The sequence below is a fragment of the Euleptes europaea genome, chromosome 15 (genome assembly GCF_029931775.1).
Source record: "Euleptes europaea isolate rEulEur1 chromosome 15, rEulEur1.hap1, whole genome shotgun sequence".
NCBI lineage: Eukaryota > Metazoa > Chordata > Lepidosauria > Squamata > Sphaerodactylidae > Euleptes > Euleptes europaea.
Window position 1 is genome coordinate 37,660,808 of NC_079326.1, and position 16,674 is coordinate 37,677,481.

Genomic DNA, 16,674 nt, shown 5'->3' on the forward strand with positions numbered 1-16,674 from the left:
GGTGACTTTCTTTGAAGGGTCCAAATTAAGCCTACTAAACCAGCGAATCAGTAGTAAAGCTAACAAGATTTACAGTACAAAGGCTGCATCAGTAAAAATGGTTTCCCTTTCTATTATTGCCCACCTCAGGAAATAAATAGTCAACAATATTAAACATTTTCACATGGGAAGAAAAAAGAATTGAGAGAGAAAGAGAGATGGCTCATATTAAAGCATACCTGCCTTGTCTGTATGCAACGGGCAAAGAAATAAAGCATTATTTTTTTGGATAGCCAGTGATTATCAGTTTAATCATGGTATAAATGACTTGTCGAGACTTCAGCTGAAAAAAGCATTGTGCCACTGATTATCATGAAAAAAAATCACATTAAATGAAATGTGAAAGTAGTGACATGTAAAACATGTCTTTGTTTTCCATGAACACCGTTGATGACATTTTAAAGTGGTGCCTCGGGAAAAAGCGATAATGTTTCAGGGAAAGTATCACTGTATTTCTGCTAGGCAAAATATTAATACAAGAAAATAAATTGTGCCACTTGCTTTATTATTTGATAAGACAGCGGCTTGGATCCAGACTAAGGTTTCTGAGGCCACATGGATTTTTGCCTAGGCCCCTGAAATCTTCTTCCTGGGGATCCCCTGGGCATTTGGGGCTGCTGCCGGGGGTGGGGGTGGGGGAGAGAAGCAAGAAAGTCCCTCTGAGCAAATGGAAATCCATGTGCTTGCAGAAGCACTAGCTGAGATCCGAGCCAGTGATTTGTGCATTAGAAAGAGGCACCTATTTCTATGTACTCTGGTAGGTAAGACACATAGCAGAAATACCCATAAGTACTGGTGGTACATGCTTAGCAAGGTGCTGCTTGTAAATATACGTCCCAAAGGTCCTTGTCATTCAGTAGATGGCACTATGTTCTCCTCTATATTATTTAATATAATCATTTATAGAGAGATCCCTAACGAGAATCGATTTGTACTAAAACATCAACAACCAGATAATCTTTCAGAAATTTACAAATGTACAGTATATTTATAACATTTCTTTCTGAGAGTGTCAGTGCAAAGATATACATATAGTACACCGTGATAATTTCTCATAAAAATAGGTGTTGGCATTGCATGTGTAAAAAAACAAACGAACAAACAAGGCATGGTTCCGACGGACATCTCCAGCTAAAAAGACTCAATATATTTCTTTTATAAAGAGAAGTGAACCATTTCTTCCTTCTGTTTTACAAAAATATATGTGCAAACGGGTGTTCCTAATTATTCCCTATGTGAGCCAGTTATACAACAGAGTCCTCTTTGACGAGATTGGCCGTGTCTTGGAACGAATCCTCAGTTGCCGAATAGGCTAACGGTTGGTCTCTCCTGAGAATGATCTTCTGAGGCAGCAACGGAGATGGAGGAGGAATGTTCTCGGCTTCTCCTCGGTGTTCCTTTTCCATCTGAAACAATTGGCAGGTCAAAATTATCACCCCTGTATTGCACACCGGGTGGGCAGGGGCCTGCCTAGCAAATTCTTAAAAGAGGCATCAGGGACTTCCTGACTGGCAACTCTTAGCCAGCATGCTACACTACCGCTTGTGTGCATGGAGTTGCATCTCATCACTCCAGTGGAGGGCCCTCGCAGCATGGCCTATGTGTGCCTAGGGAATGCCTGATCAACAGGCCACTGGATTGTCAGGGTGATTAAACAGTAGGACCTTCTCACTGGGCAAGCAGCCACCTCTTTATCTTTATTCAATATTTAGAACATTTATATGCCGCCTCTCCAGAGAACCTGCTCTTGAGGTGGCTTACGAAGTAAGACATATGATAAACTTGTAAAGCAGCATTAAAAAAAGGAGTCAAGGTAGAATTCTTAATGTGACTTTCCTGTAACGTTCGATGGCACTTCAGCCTCTCCGCCTTTGGCAGTGCATATAGATATATATAGATAACCTCCAGTTATGCTGTAAATGAATGAATGTACTTTGTCTTTAAAAGCGACAGCAGGCTGTTACCTGTATATACTGAAATGTTTTACTAAGCATTTATAAACTTTCCAGCCTGATCTCAAATTGGGCTGACTATCTTCATAAATAGTCTGTGAATGCTTTTCTTTATCACGGAGTGGGGGCCGGGGGAAGACCATGCATCTGTTGCAAATGAATAGGATGTTCCAAGATAGATTGTAAGTAAGCTGTTTTTGGACAAGAGCTCACTTCAGATGCAATGAGGGGATCCACTTATTGCATCTGAAGTGGACTCTAGTTCATGGTGGCATATGCTGCAATAAAATTTTGTTGGTTTTTAGAGATTAAAAAAAAAAATTAACAAACCAGCCAGAGCATAAAAGCAGCATAAAACATTAAGCAGGCCTTAAACGATTCTCAAAAAAACCCTCAACATTACCTCTGAATAGATTGGATTTTCAAAGTTAGTACTTTGCTTCAGTTTCCTTTTGAAGAAGTTCCACTTTGTCTCCTGAAAAAAAAAACATTTTAAAGGGGAAATATTTTACTGGTAACTATTTTGGGCTCAGGGATGACTCAGTGACAGGCAATTAACTTTAAGGAGAAAATTAGAAGGGTTCTGGCAAATACAAAAACCTGACGGCGGAACAGCACCCGATTAGCGATGCTGACATTTGTGGTGGTGAATTCTCCTGTCAGGGACCACAGCCTGATCTGTATTTGGTTTGAGCCTTCTGTGATGAAGCTTGCCCGCAGAGTCCATACCCAACGGGAGCAAAGAGCCACACCTTGACAAGCTACAAGCAGGGAAGGCATCCTGCATTTAATTGGCATGCAGAAGTTGTGAATTTAATAGATCAACCACTGGCATGTGCCACACGTGGTTTGTGCCGAAACAACAGAATTCGAGGGCTATGCAAAGGTACTGTAGCTGTCAGCAGTTAATGGCTAGGAGGGCAAGAATAGTAGGAGTTGAATGACCAGGGAAGACACGTGGTAGGCACACAAGGAGAACACCAGACGGCACTTATAAAGGGATGGTGCCATGACAGACTGCATCCCTATGGGATCATCATGCAACCATAGAGAACAGCATAATAATTACATTGCCAGACTAGGAACAAAGGGAGCCTGATTCAAAATCTCCATTCGTCCATGAAGCTCATTGGGTGACCTCGGGCTAGCCACACTATCTATCAGCCTAGCCTGTCTTGCAGGCTTGTTGTAAGGATAAAATGGAGTAAGGATAAAATGGAGTAGGACTGAACTATGTAGACTGCCCTCAGCTCCTTGAAGGAAGGAAAGGATAATAAATAAGCAGAGAGCCAATAATGCTGGAATTAACCATGCATAGGATGACTGAAGACTCCATGAAGTTACTACTGCCACAGTGTCACCCTGAATCCATCTTCGGTAGGTAAGAACATAAGAAAAGCCATGCTGGATTAGACCAAGGCCCCTCAAGTCCAGCATACATCTTACCTGAGGCGTTTCTGCACTTGCTGGCAGCTGGGGCACGCTGGCGGATACAGAAGTAGCATAGATTGGATTCTCAAAGTTTTCATTTCCTTCACTGCTAGAAGCCGTTACCTATTGCCATGATATAAAAACATACTGTGTGTTTTGTATTTTTGCATATGAGGTAACACTGACACAGATATCTGCCACTACTTGCTTTCGGGTTCAACTGAAGAGAATCCAAAGCAGAGGTTTCTTTCAAGGCTTCTGAGGGGCACGTATATTGGTCTACTGTGGGATAGTTGGCATGGTTTTGACAAATAACAGCACAAGTTATGTTAAACGGGGCACGTTATGTTTCTCCTGCATTTTCTAGCTACTCATGCAACAGACTACATATTTAGCAACAAAGGTTTTTTCCCCCAGAGGAAAAGGCTTCAGTTGTGCAGCTTTGGATGTATTGAAGTTGTTAATTTTTATAATCGACAATTTTGTTATGGGTTACCGCCAAGACCAATAAACTTGATTTAACTTGTTCCCACAGATGGTTTGAGATGACCGAGCAGCAAACATATTCGAACCAGCGGAGGTTAGAAGAAAAATATACTAAGGGAGGGAGTTTAGTGATAACTAAATCAAATAGAACAGTTCAGCAAGAGAACAAGCAAGGTTTTACTTTTCTCCCTTACTTGTGTGGGAGGGGCGATGTTCACGTCCACCTCACCGCTGTCTTTTGTGGTATACATTGGGTTTTCAAATGTGATTGGCTGCTTCCCGGTTTCCGTCGCAAAGTTTTCATTCTAAGAATAATAGTGAAATGTTAACGCCCATCCAATGTAAGGTTTATCCCTCCTTAAAGCAAAGCATAACATAAATGAGACATCAGAAATGCTACTGGGGATTAGGCTGTGGCTTGGTGGTAGTGAGGGGGGGATTGTCTTAGTAAAGCATCTGCTTGGCAAGCAGAAGGTCCCGGTTCAATCCTCAGCATCTCCAGTTAAAAGGATAAGGTAAGTGGGTAATGTGAAAGACTTCTACCCTCTACCTGGGATCCTGGAGAACAGAGACCAATTAGAATGGGCTAAACTGACCTTTATAGACCAGTGATCATACTCAGTAAAAAACAGTTTCATGTATGTTTAAGTATCTTTCACACAAGACATATTTACAGTGCTAATGCTCAAGTGAGGGAGATAAACACTTCCTCTTAAAAAGTGAGGGAGATAAACACTTCCTCTTAAAAACACTCTTAAATACACTCCCCCTGGCACATATTCAATCCAGGAACTTTGCCATCCATTACTGCATCCAAAGTTATATGAAGAGAGAAGTGTGCATGAGATCATCAAGTCAAGGAGGTGCTTTCAAGTGTCTACATGTAGAATTATGCTCTGTAAATCATTTTGAAATGGTGAAAACTTAACCTGTCTCCATTAGTCAGTGACAAACACCCCAAACAAGAAGAAAAGTTCCTATAAATCAAATAAATGTGTAATGAGGAGGTAACCAAAATACCAAAATGGATTGTTCACTGCAGTGTCTTCAAAATAACCCTTTAATTACATCGGATCAATTCATTTTTTATTGTGGAAATTTTGCTGTGTTTTTTTCAATCTTAAAAATTTTCTTTTGTGAAATCCTGTTCTTCTCAAGGTCAAGGGGGTAGCTGGCATGTGGCAGGTAGTAAGATTCTCAGGAAGGGCTCTTCCCGCTGTCACATTCCCACACTGGGTCTGTGTGTTCTCACATGCATGTTGAGTGTTTGATTGCACGTAAAAAGAGTGTTTCCTCTTCCTGCCACCACCCCAAGATATAAAACCCAGCCTCTCAGTAAACCAGTACCTTGGGAAACCCTGGTAAGGCTGCCTCTGAGCACATGCAAAGGGCAGAGCTTCCAACTACTATAGCTCTCACTGTGTCCTTTAGCGTGCAAGAGTGATCTGAAGCGTGTGGGTGAGATTTCCAGGCACCATCTGCTTTCTTAAACATAAAGAAACTTTATTACAAAATATTAAGCCAGAGCACAGATATGGGAAATAACCAACAGAGTAAAAGGTCCACAGCTAAGGAAAGTAAAACCATGTTAACTGTGGCCTTTTATGCAGGGGCATTACCCCGCAGTCACCCCCTCTGACTGCTTCGGGACTGCCTTTTCATTATGCATGCCTTTTCCGCCCATCAGAGGTCCATGTTTTCCAGATACTGTTTTAGCCAGAATCTGGAAAATGCGGGCAAAACGCATGGGGAGAGCGAGGCAACCTCTGACAGATGGAAAAGGCATGCATAATCAAAAGGAAGCAGTCGGTGGGGGAACCATGGGGAAACATCCCTGCATAAAAGGCCATAATTGAATCATGCTGGTTACCGTCAGATGGATCAAGCACATTCTCCCCCATCCCAGCATCAAGGATGGGTTTCGATGTCAGAGCAGAGCTGACCCTTCCTCTGCTCTCCTCTCAGCACCTCACATCTCTCAGCTTCTCACTTCATTCCTCACTTTTCTCCCAAACATAGGAAGGGCTCACCTTTTAAACTTTTCTGCCTGCTGAGGTAAAAACTCACCCCTCCTAATCAAGAGTCAGGTACCTCTCTCACCTGGCTCTCCTTTTGTTATGCCACAAGGATCCCCCTGGCATGTAGCATCTGAGTTTTATGAGGCTAACCATAACACCGCCACTCATCCTCCAGGTGAATGCTACAAAAATCCCAGCTAAGGAAAAATGAAATAAATCTGAAGCAGTGACATTGCTAACGTAAGAAAATTCTTCCTAATACTAATTCTATTTTGGTGTGCAGAACTTGGCATGAGAATGAAAAGATCAAGCAAATGTAACAATGTGGTAATGTATATTAAAATAGGAAAACCTTCATATAGATTCCAACTGAGTTAATGTTCTTGTATACTTCCTAATAACTGCATGTTTAGAGAAACTGTCGATTCATTTTTAAAGGTGCTTCCGCAACACTTCTGACCTGTCATTCATAGACAACACACTCCCCAACGATGATCATTTTAAAAATTGCACATTATTTTTTTTCTGTATAAAATGTTTCTCATTGCCTACACCTTTTAACAAAACAAAACAAAAAACAAGACTCTTCATTGGAGGAAAATCCTCACCATTTGCATTGCTCTGTCAATAGCTGATTCAGCTCCAAAGCCAGACACACTAATGTTCATGGTCCCGTCTGCTCCAGATCGGAACGTTACCCCATTGCCATTTTCCGTGGATTTCACAAGGCTGCTTAAACTTTGAAAACAACAATATTTTTTTTACCAACAATAGACAGATCAATAAAATATACCTTTTTAAACTTTAGCACAGCTTTTATTTGGGGTGGGAGGGGTGTTACTATGATAACAATTCTTTAAAGTATACGAAAACAAAATGCTGATTTGCTTCTTTGGAAAAAGTATTTTAAAATTCCCACCGACAGAATGTGAAGACATTTAAATATCCCTATCGTTACTCAAATACCTTTGGTGTACGGCTGAGAAAATCATGAGTAATTGATACGGTGAATTATATGGGATACATGAAAAACGCTTCAGGAACAATACTATTCCACTGAATGTACATGTGGTAGGGAGCTATGGAATAGATATGCGCAGCTGTGTGCCTCATCTACATGCAATACACAATTAATCTGTCAGCAACACGGCACAGTGTTCCATTGAATGTACATCATGGCAGACAGCTGACTACACACTGTGAAATAGACACATATAGCTTCTTCAGATGCATGCAATGGATCATGCCACATGAGCATGCATAGTATACAATTACACCAAAGCTATTTATGCAGAGTTGATTCTGCTTCTCGCTCAATGCTGATTTTTTAAACCCTATCTTTAAAATGACTATTCACAGTCCTGGATGCAAGAGGAGAAAGTCAAACAAATTCCACCCCCCCTCACTCGCCTGCTCCTTCATTTGCATAGCCATTGGCCGTTTGCATAGCTAAGCTGCAGCTGTGATTTTTCATGGTTCCTTCAGTAAATGCTTCAATGCGGGGGCAGAGCAAATACAAAAGGTTGCATTAAAGGGCTCTTAAGAAATGCGAAGCAGGTATGCGCCGGCTTCGAAGTGACAGCTGGAATGATGGTTCAGTGTGAAGAAATCAAAAAAATATGCAGGGCACTTCAGCCTGGAACGCACTGCTAATTACCAAGCATAAACAGCCCAAGTGTTCCTTAGAGCTTTCATCAGTGGAGAAGGCAGCTCTTGGTACATATTTCTTTATCCATTGAAGTGTATGTGAAAGTCTTCTCGTGTAGCAATTCTGGGCAAACGGATTGGGACTGGGGTGTGTGACACAGCATTTTATTTGTTTTGGGGGATGAGCAGTTCGAGTGACAGCTGACTGACACAGTCTGTTTTCATAAAGACCTCCTGGAGGACCATCACATGCTATGCCCAAAGCAGAACACAACAGTTGCCTTGGGCCCTTCTGCATCCATCAGTGCTTCAGGTACAATCTGAATCCCACTGAAATCGATTGGAAAAATTCATAGTGATCTGAAAGGTTGCGGAATTCTCCCAAAGAACTTAAAGCAGAGCACTATAACCAAGAGTGCTGGTCATACCTACTCTCACTCCTCCTCTGATTTGTAAAGGCAAACTGAAGGCACTTGGGCAAAACAAAGCAAAAATTAAAATCAGGAATGGTTTTGTTGCTGGTTATTAGCGGAGTTTACCACCAACCCCCTTCCTCTACAAACATTTTTTTGATTGCAATCAGGAAGGCATGCAAGACACCTTGACATAATCAGGCGCAGAAAGGGAACAGAGCAGGAACTATACAGAGGTCTTCTCAGGCCCGTCATCACCCATGCGAAACCTACCTTGGTAGTTTGGGAAGTGACGGTAAGAGGGAACCTGTCCGTCGGTAATTTAAAAAGCCGCCAACAGCCAGAGCGCCAATGATTATTATCAAAATGACAGTCAGCAACACAGCAGCTGCTGCAACCGGAGAAGAAAAAAAGAGTCAGCAAGCAAGATGGACTCTCTGCCTGGAACTTCCAGCATGGTCTCTCCACTGAATTCTAGACTGGCTCTCCTCTAAAGCTCTTAAGACCCATGCTTGATGGTTCAGTATAAAAGTATATTTGAAGCTTACTTGTTCCAGGAGGTACTCCTTTTGACAATCCTACTTCACAGTAACTTCCAGTGTATCCATATGAGCACCTGTGAATGGAAGGGAGACACCTGACTGGTATTGACCGCACAAATGTAGCTGTATTTATTACAGTCTGTAAAGAACACGTACAAGACATTATTTTTACAAAATCCGTTCCTTAGTGATTAAATGTTCCACTGGTAGAACAAGGGGTGGGGAGAGTCTGCTTGCTGTTTACTGGGAAATAAGCATGCAGGAATGCTGAGTCACAAACAAAGTAATCAGTTTTTAAAACATCAGAGGAGAATATGTTTGGTTTCAGTGGAGCATTACTGGCCCCTACAGGCTAAGCTGAATTAAAATGTTATGGGGGGGCTGAGTTTCTGTAGCTTTTCTTTTGAACAGGAATTTGAGTCACTTGCTCTCTGAACATCTTTTATTTTGTTCTAAACACCTGCTGCCTTTCCAGTTACTCATCGTGAGGTTTTTTTCTTTGAGGTTTAGGCAGCCTCCAGGCAATCTATGGCTTGCTGAATTCATCATTTAAGATAGGTAGCACATGTGTCACATTGCGCACTCAATAGGAGCGCCATCGTATGAGAAGGCGGCCAGTGTGGTTTGCATCACTTCAAAATGTGGGGGACTGAACGTCTGAATGCCCCCCCCCATCCCATGATGTGCTCCATGTGCATTCAAAATGAATGCCTGAGGCAAAATCCTACCCAAAAACATTCACATTAGTTTTGAACATTCAAGGAGTATTTCATGTGTGGGAGAGAATTCAAACATTTGGTTCATTCCTCCATCTGCCATCAGACATGGCAAAAGGCAGCTACGCATATGATATGATATGATAACCATCATTATAGAGGATGGTGCCAAGTTGTTTTCTGTTGTTCCAGAAGGTCGGACTAGAACCAATGGGTTGAAATTAAATCAAAAGAGTTTCCGTCTAGACATTAAGAATAATTTTCTAACCGTTAGAATGGTTCCTCAGTGGAACAGATTTCCTCGGGAGGTGGTAAGCTCTCCTTCCCTGGAGGGTTTTAAGAAGTTGGTCATCAGTCAGCAATGCTGATTCTATGACCTTAGGCAGATCATGAGGGAGGGCATCTTGGCCATCTTCTGGGCATGGAGTAGGGGTCACTGGGTGTGTGTGGGGGGGGGAGGTAGTTTGGAATTTCCTGCATTGTGCAGGGGGTTGGACTAGATGACCCTGGTGGTCCCTTCCAACTCTATGATTCTATGTCTCATCAGAGTGACTCCTGGTCAGCTATAACTGAAACTCGGTGACATCCTCAACGTTCTCTCCCTGATAATGGTTAACAATTTTCCTTGGACCAATTCTTCAAGCTACCAAGCCAAGTCTGTCTTGGAAACAGTGGGATCCCTAATCCTGTCACTTAACTGAGCAAAAATTGAAGTCTTCTTCTAGTCTAAGAAGCCCTCCTCCAACTTCTGTGGCTCTTCCTCTAACAGAGGAAGGCTGGAGGAAGGCTACTTGGAGTACAGTTGGATCTACCCCAGTTATTCTCATTTACTGGTCCTCATATGAGGTTTCTGGACATCAGGATGATACGCTATGTCATATAATCGTAACGTTGAAAGTACCCCTCAGGTCATAAGGTCTGACTTGATCAGATAAGTTGCAAAGATGCAATCCAGAAAAGAGATACAAGTCGGATTGCAGGAACCATACATGCAGTTGGAGCCTTTTCTGAAAAGTTTTCCATAGCCAAAGGGACAACTTCAGGTCCTTCTCAAAAGTAAGTTCCCAGCTTTGAAGCGGGAAAACAGTTCACCCAAAAAATTGAAGCCTTTATGAACTTTGTGTCTTCCTCGGATTGCAGCCTACTGTGATGTTGTGACGGACAAAAATTCTGTTATTTCCAGACATGACAACCCTGAGTTTTTTCACATAGACTTACTTGCATTTAGGAAGCCCGTCTTCATCAATATAGCATGTTCCTCCATACATACATCTGCATGCTGGCGGCATTGTAGGAGGGGGATCGATAGCTATAAAAAGTCATGTGTGTGTTAATAATGCTCCATATGTATCCTGCAAAGCACAAGCTACCATATCACACTGTCTATTTATTCTTAGATCAAATTTCAACCTGGAATTTTTGACAGTAATGGCCTTTGGCCATGAACCAGAAGGGAGATCTGAAACATGGTGGGTAACAGGGCAAGGCTTACTCAGTTCCAATATGGATAACTTTTACATCTAATTACAGCACAGTAAGGTTGTGAATTTTAATCTCTGTATGTTAATTTTATATTTGTATGCAAACTGTGCTGTTAAACTGATGTCGACTGATCTTTTGATCGTAGTAAATGTTAATCTGTAATCAGTATGGGTTGGTATAGAGTACTGGTAAGACAGTGGCAAAAATGGTAGCATCAAGTTTTCTACTTTGAGCCCTCCAACCCCGAGAGAGAGTATCAGTAAGAGATCTAAGTTTCTTTCACCCCATTGGTTCCCTGCCAAACCTGATGGATGCATCTGTTGTGTTTAGGTAAGCGCTTCCCTGTTTGGCTTACTGATCGCAACAGAACACATCAAGAATTGGGTCGGGGCCCAGGAGTTGATATTCTATCCATCTAAAGATAATATAGCAAAATTATTTTAATTGCCATGGAAGTCGATGACCTAGCAAAGTCCTTCTACCAAAATGTGCAAAGTGGTATATTGCCTACGGGTACAATGACAGGGAAGACGTGGAACTCCTGGTGACTGATTTGCTATTGGCAGCTCTTTGCAGGCTATGGGAATTAATTCATGTGCTCCCTTACGTGCTCTATTGTGTGCCAGGAGCCTTTGAATAGAAGTAAATTACTCCAGCTCCATTCATATAAATAGACACGTCTATTCAGAACTGGAGGCCTCCATCTAAACCTGTCACACTTAATTTCTGTGATTTGGGGGCGCGAGCTATAATTTAGCTTTTCTCATTTAAATATGAGTTTTAATCCAATTAAAACTTTGGTCATTGCATAAACAGGGAACAATCTGTAAATATTTCAGCTCTACATGGAAATTCTCAGCAACCGATCTTTTATAAGACATATAGGGAATACCCCAGATTAAATGCTGTACATTTGCTAGAGTGAAGCATGAGCATTAATGACAGGACTTTATGACATCTCACTATTTTTTTTTATTAGTGTGGGAAACTACATTTTCAACTAGGCTCAGGAACAATTTCATCTCAGTGTTAAGTTTGCTGTGCGCAACTGCAAGTACAATGGGAATATGTGTAGATTTTCTTTGAGGGACTTAAAAAAAAAAAAACCCTCTGCAGTTAGGAATAAGGGTAGTATGCTAAAAATATACCCAAAGAGAGCATAATACTAGTCTGGTCTCAGTTCAGAGTCCTGTCTGATAAATTAATTTCAGTAATCCTCACCCATATAGGCAAATATTAAGAATACCTGTCCTAGAACCCTGTCCAGAGCCGGCAGTCCTAGCCCCACACTTACTGGCTTCAGCAGCAACACCTGGGCCAGTGTTGGCAGCAAGATGGGCTGACTGGGAGCTACAGGAAGTGCCCCGGTGGCCTGTGGAGGAGGAGAATCCCCTGGGGACAAACCCAGCAGAGATGCGGCCTGGAGGGCACAGGATAGAGGCACAGCAGGCAAGGCCAGACATACCTGGAGGGACAGTTGAGAGCCTCAGGGCGCCCCAGAGAAGGGACGTGGCTCAGTTGTAGAGCCTCTGCTTGGCATGCAGAAGGTCCCAGGCTCAATCCCCGGCATCTCCAGGATCAGGCTGCAGGTGATGTGAAAGATTCTGGAGAGCCACTGCCAGTCTGAGCAGACAATACTGACTGTGATGGACCGGTGGCCTGAAGCAGTACACATGAAGCTGCCTTGTACTGAATGAGACCCTTGGTCCATCAAAAACAGCACTGTCTACTCAGACAGGCAGTGGCTCTCCAGATCTCAGGCAGGGGTCTTTCACAAGACTTACTTGCCTAGCCCCTTTAACTGGAGGTTAAGAAGGGAGGCTGGAGGTCTCTGACCCGCCGACAGAGGAACCTGGCACACCCACACAAGGTTGTAACTGGAGCCCATGCACTGCCACTTGTTGCTGGCTCTGGTGCTAAAGCAGCTGCAAGCACTGGAGCAGAATTTTGCTGGGGAAGATGGAAGGATGCCTCCTTTGGCTCCGCTATCAAAAACAGGTCCGTTGCCTGCCTACAGAAATCCAAGGCAACGTCAATTTGCCAATCAACTGATATGTGCATTCAAAAATGTGGCATTTCACTTCCAGCCGGAAAGTGGTACAGTCCAAACTGACCACTTCAGAGCAACTTGCAGGAGGTTTCTTACCTCGGGGAGGTATTTTCCACCTTCAGCCTGAAGCGGTACCATCCACTCCATTGACAGAGAACTTTAGCAATTTGTTCTGCTGTATGTGCAGAGTAGGGCTGGCTCCACACTGTGTGAAATTGTGGCTCCGTGGCAGAAAAAAGCAGCCAGGTCAGAGGTGGGCAGTGACAGCATTCACATACTGCTGCCTCCACACCGCTCCCTGCTGGCATTGCCCTTCCCTTCCCCTCTTGTTACGTTGGTGCCAAAGCGCCAACCCAGTGTTGAGCCCTCCTGCAGCCAGGGGGTTCCCCCCTTCCCTCCTAACATCTGAGAGCCAGAGCTGAGCTGCCCTCCCCAGAAGCCCATTAAAGCTGTGAGGAGGGAGGGGATGGAGCTTGGAAGGCATGCCCTCCACCCCCCAACTGCAGACAGAGTTTTCACCTAGAGGCTGCGCCTTTTGCCATAGTGCCACTTCTCCTTTAAATCAGAGCAAGGAAGATTTTGTTTTCTTCCGACTTGAAAGATAAGATCACAAGCCCTGCACAGAAAGAACATGATGCTGTGTGTAAGCTCCTCCCTAAAGTGTCAGCATGCTATATTCCACCTGGGGCGAAATCCCCCTAGGGCAACAGGCCAGGTCTTTCCATGGAATGTATTCAATGGCGTCCATAAAGAAATAAGGCTTAGTAGCCAACTTTACCTGCATCACACTCTGTTGAGCTTCCTTCTACAAAACGAGCCCCTTGAGGGCAAGCGCAGGAGTATCCCCCAGGTCTCAACAAGCAGAGGTGACTGCAGACATCTTTGCAAGGACTGGCCACTGTAAAAACAAGAAGAGGCAAAGGAAACTGGGAAATCAACTGGATATAGCTTATGATAGCAAATGCAATGTTTTCTATCAGAGCAATTATCAGAGCCCCGTGGCGCAGACCGATCAGCTGCATTACTGCAGTCAAAGCTCTGCTCATGACCTGAGTTCGATCCCGACAGAAGTCAGTTTCAGGTAGCCGGCTCAAGGCTGTCTCAGCCCTCCATCCTTCTGAGATCGGTAGAATGAGCACCTAGCTTGCTGGGGGTAAAGTGTATACGACTGAAGAAGGCGATGGCCAACCACCCCGTAAACATAATCTACCTAGTAAACATTGTGGTGTGACATCACCCCATGGGTCACCCCATGAATCAGTAATGACCTGGTGCTTGCACAGGGGACTATCTTTACTTGGAAGTATGGAAACAGCTGTATTACACCACAGGCTTCCTGCAGATCTGATGTCCTCATTATGGAGAGCAGGAACCCTTTGTAAACTGGCAGAGTCCTTCTCCTCCCCTCTCATGAAAGCGCCTATGTTTTAGTTTTGGGGCCATGGTTACATGTCCATCTGCGTCGGTATTTTCACTAACCACAGTCAGCACCAATACAACAAACTGTGCTTCAGGCTGAAGATGGCTGGCAAACACACCAGGCCAGAGATAGAAGTAAATGTAGCTCTATAATCAATATGGAAGGAAGATTGCCTAAGCAATGATGGAAAGGGCTTGCTGCTCTCACTATAACAGTGTCGTTGCACATTGTTCTCAGAGCAAAACGGCCTGTACTGCAAAGCACTACGCATCAAGGAAAGCTACACACTTCCCTGTGGCTGTAATGGGTGATTTGTCTCTTATACATGGGGAATCGTTTTTAGGTTTATGGTTTTGTTCTTAGGCTAATGTTTGTTTTTCTTAAATATCTGTATATTTTATTAACCATAAATATAAACACACATATAAAATGCCATCTAAGAAAAGATCAAGGAATATCTCAGCTAAAGAGCTTCCCTCCTCTAAACAATTGAGATTGGATGAATATTTTTCAGGTGTTAACTCATTATTGTATGATATTCCCCTTAAGAACAGATCCTCAAGCAATCCTTCTCAAGAGCATTATTAGGATCATCAGGGTGGAAGGGAACAGTATTTTAGCTCTGTTAGTTGCAGGAGGAGATCTTGGGGAAAATTCAAAGTAGAAATTTAGAGAAGGAGTTAAATACTTGCAAAAAACAGATGCAAAAATAACATAAAAATTACATTGATAAATGCATTAATTTTAATGGAAAAAACATTCTTCATAGGGAAACAGAAACTGGTATAAAACTACTCATGGGTTTGTTTCTCATGAGGGAGAAACCAAACTGAAATGTGGATATTCAAACTGAATCAGCATCTTCAAAATTCAGTCCCATCCCTAGTCTTAGATGATGCGGGATGATGTGAAAATTTGGTCTGCCCTTTTCGATCTCATACTGCTCATTTGCACATCTAGGCTTCCCTTGGATGTGGCAACTACTACAAAATAATGGATAATAGTTTACTTGTGTTGAAGAACATCCCATTCTGGAGATGCTCAGAGAAACTTCCACATGTGGGACAAACCCTCCCACTGCAGAACAAGAAAGCCATGCCCCCTTTCTAAAATTGTTATTGTAAAAGTTAACGTTGGACTGAACACAAACAATGTCCAAAAGCACAAAGAAACAAGAGGTGATAGAAATCATAATTTATAACTAATCTTCGAAGTAGTGTGGTGAGGGTGGGTCACCATTGGTTAAGACTGCTTAAATATCTAAATGGATGCAGCCAGCTCCCGTTCCAGCACCATGCATTCAGAAACACTGATATAATTCATGGAAAGATCTGCTTATTAGGGAGCTGTCACTAATTACTTTGAAGACATTAGTTTCAGATGGTATCCATGTTGGTCTGCAGTGGAACAGCTGCATTTTGAGTCCAGTATCACCTTAGAGGCCAACAAGATTTTTGGGGTATGAGTTTTTGAAAGTCAAAACTTCCTTCATCAGATACAGATGAAGGGACCTTTGATGCTCGAAAGCTCATATCCTGAAAAACCTGTTGGTCTTTAAGGACATCGTTACTTGTTTATGGGTACCAATGATTCAAAAGCAACACATCATCTAAGACTCCATCATCATTACCTGACTGATTGCATCTATACTGATGATAGATACGGACTTGAGTAAGCCAAGGGTTGATAGTCAGCACTTTGATTTTTTCTCCCTTCCCGAATTTATCTTCTTTCCAGACTTCTCCTCTTTCCTTAGACATCCAGTAGAGATGGCCTTCAAAGACGTCAAGACTATATGGGCTGTTTACTATTAAGTTAAACAAAATACACGGTAAGTTAATAAGCGAAATGGATAGCCACACCAAAGAGTGAACATTCGCTCTTCAAATGAACAGTTCTCCTCATGCTTTTCTATAGTGTTTGAATTAATGGTTATTAATGCCCACTTTGGAAGCTAAGTCCCAAGCAAAGTCAAAGAATTTCAAGCTTTTCCACAAAGGTGGAAAGAGAACATCACTTTGGTTCATGTGCAATGCAGATACTGGACTACTTTCCAAGCCATGCATGCATTTACTGAATCAGAGTGCTATATTACAAGACCTGTCCCTCACTGTGGTCATTAATGAAACATCTGCCACCACAGTATGAACACAGAATCTTGAGAAATACTTTGAATAAAATGGCACTAGTCTTTGTTTAGTTCATACCTCCTTGCACAACAATTTTCCTGTCAGTCCCATCAGGTCTCATAGATTCAATTAGGTTTTCCTTCACATCACTCCAATATATTCTGTCATTGTTCAAATAATCAATGGAAAGGCCAGTTGGCCAGCCAAGGTCCTCAGAGACCAAGGATTGCCTCTGCTGCCCATCCATCCAGGCACTCTCAATTTTTGGTTGTCTTCCCCAGTCTGTCCAGTACATTAACCTAAAGAGATAAGAACCAGCAGTTATACAGGATACCAAACCATGTGTGTG

General features: G+C 42.7%; 1 protein-coding gene across 1 annotated transcript in view; it reads right to left on the reverse strand.

The window, feature by feature from the left end:
• Positions 1-810: 810 nt before the first annotated feature.
• LRP2 (LDL receptor related protein 2) overlaps positions 811-16,674 on the reverse strand; it is a 181,593-nt gene continuing 165,729 nt past the window's right edge. Inside the window, exons 70-80 of the mRNA XM_056861187.1 lie at positions 16,404-16,624; positions 15,827-16,003; positions 13,555-13,674; positions 10,463-10,553; positions 8,535-8,602; positions 8,260-8,377; positions 6,535-6,664; positions 4,103-4,213; positions 3,438-3,545; positions 2,395-2,466; positions 811-1,445 (exon numbers count right to left, since the gene is read on the reverse strand). Of these exons, the coding sequence (XP_056717165.1) occupies positions 1,284-1,445; positions 2,395-2,466; positions 3,438-3,545; positions 4,103-4,213; positions 6,535-6,664; positions 8,260-8,377; positions 8,535-8,602; positions 10,463-10,553; positions 13,555-13,674; positions 15,827-16,003; positions 16,404-16,624 (1,378 nt within the window). The 3' untranslated portion in view covers positions 811-1,283. The remainder of the gene's footprint in view (positions 1,446-2,394; positions 2,467-3,437; positions 3,546-4,102; positions 4,214-6,534; positions 6,665-8,259; positions 8,378-8,534; positions 8,603-10,462; positions 10,554-13,554; positions 13,675-15,826; positions 16,004-16,403; positions 16,625-16,674) is intronic.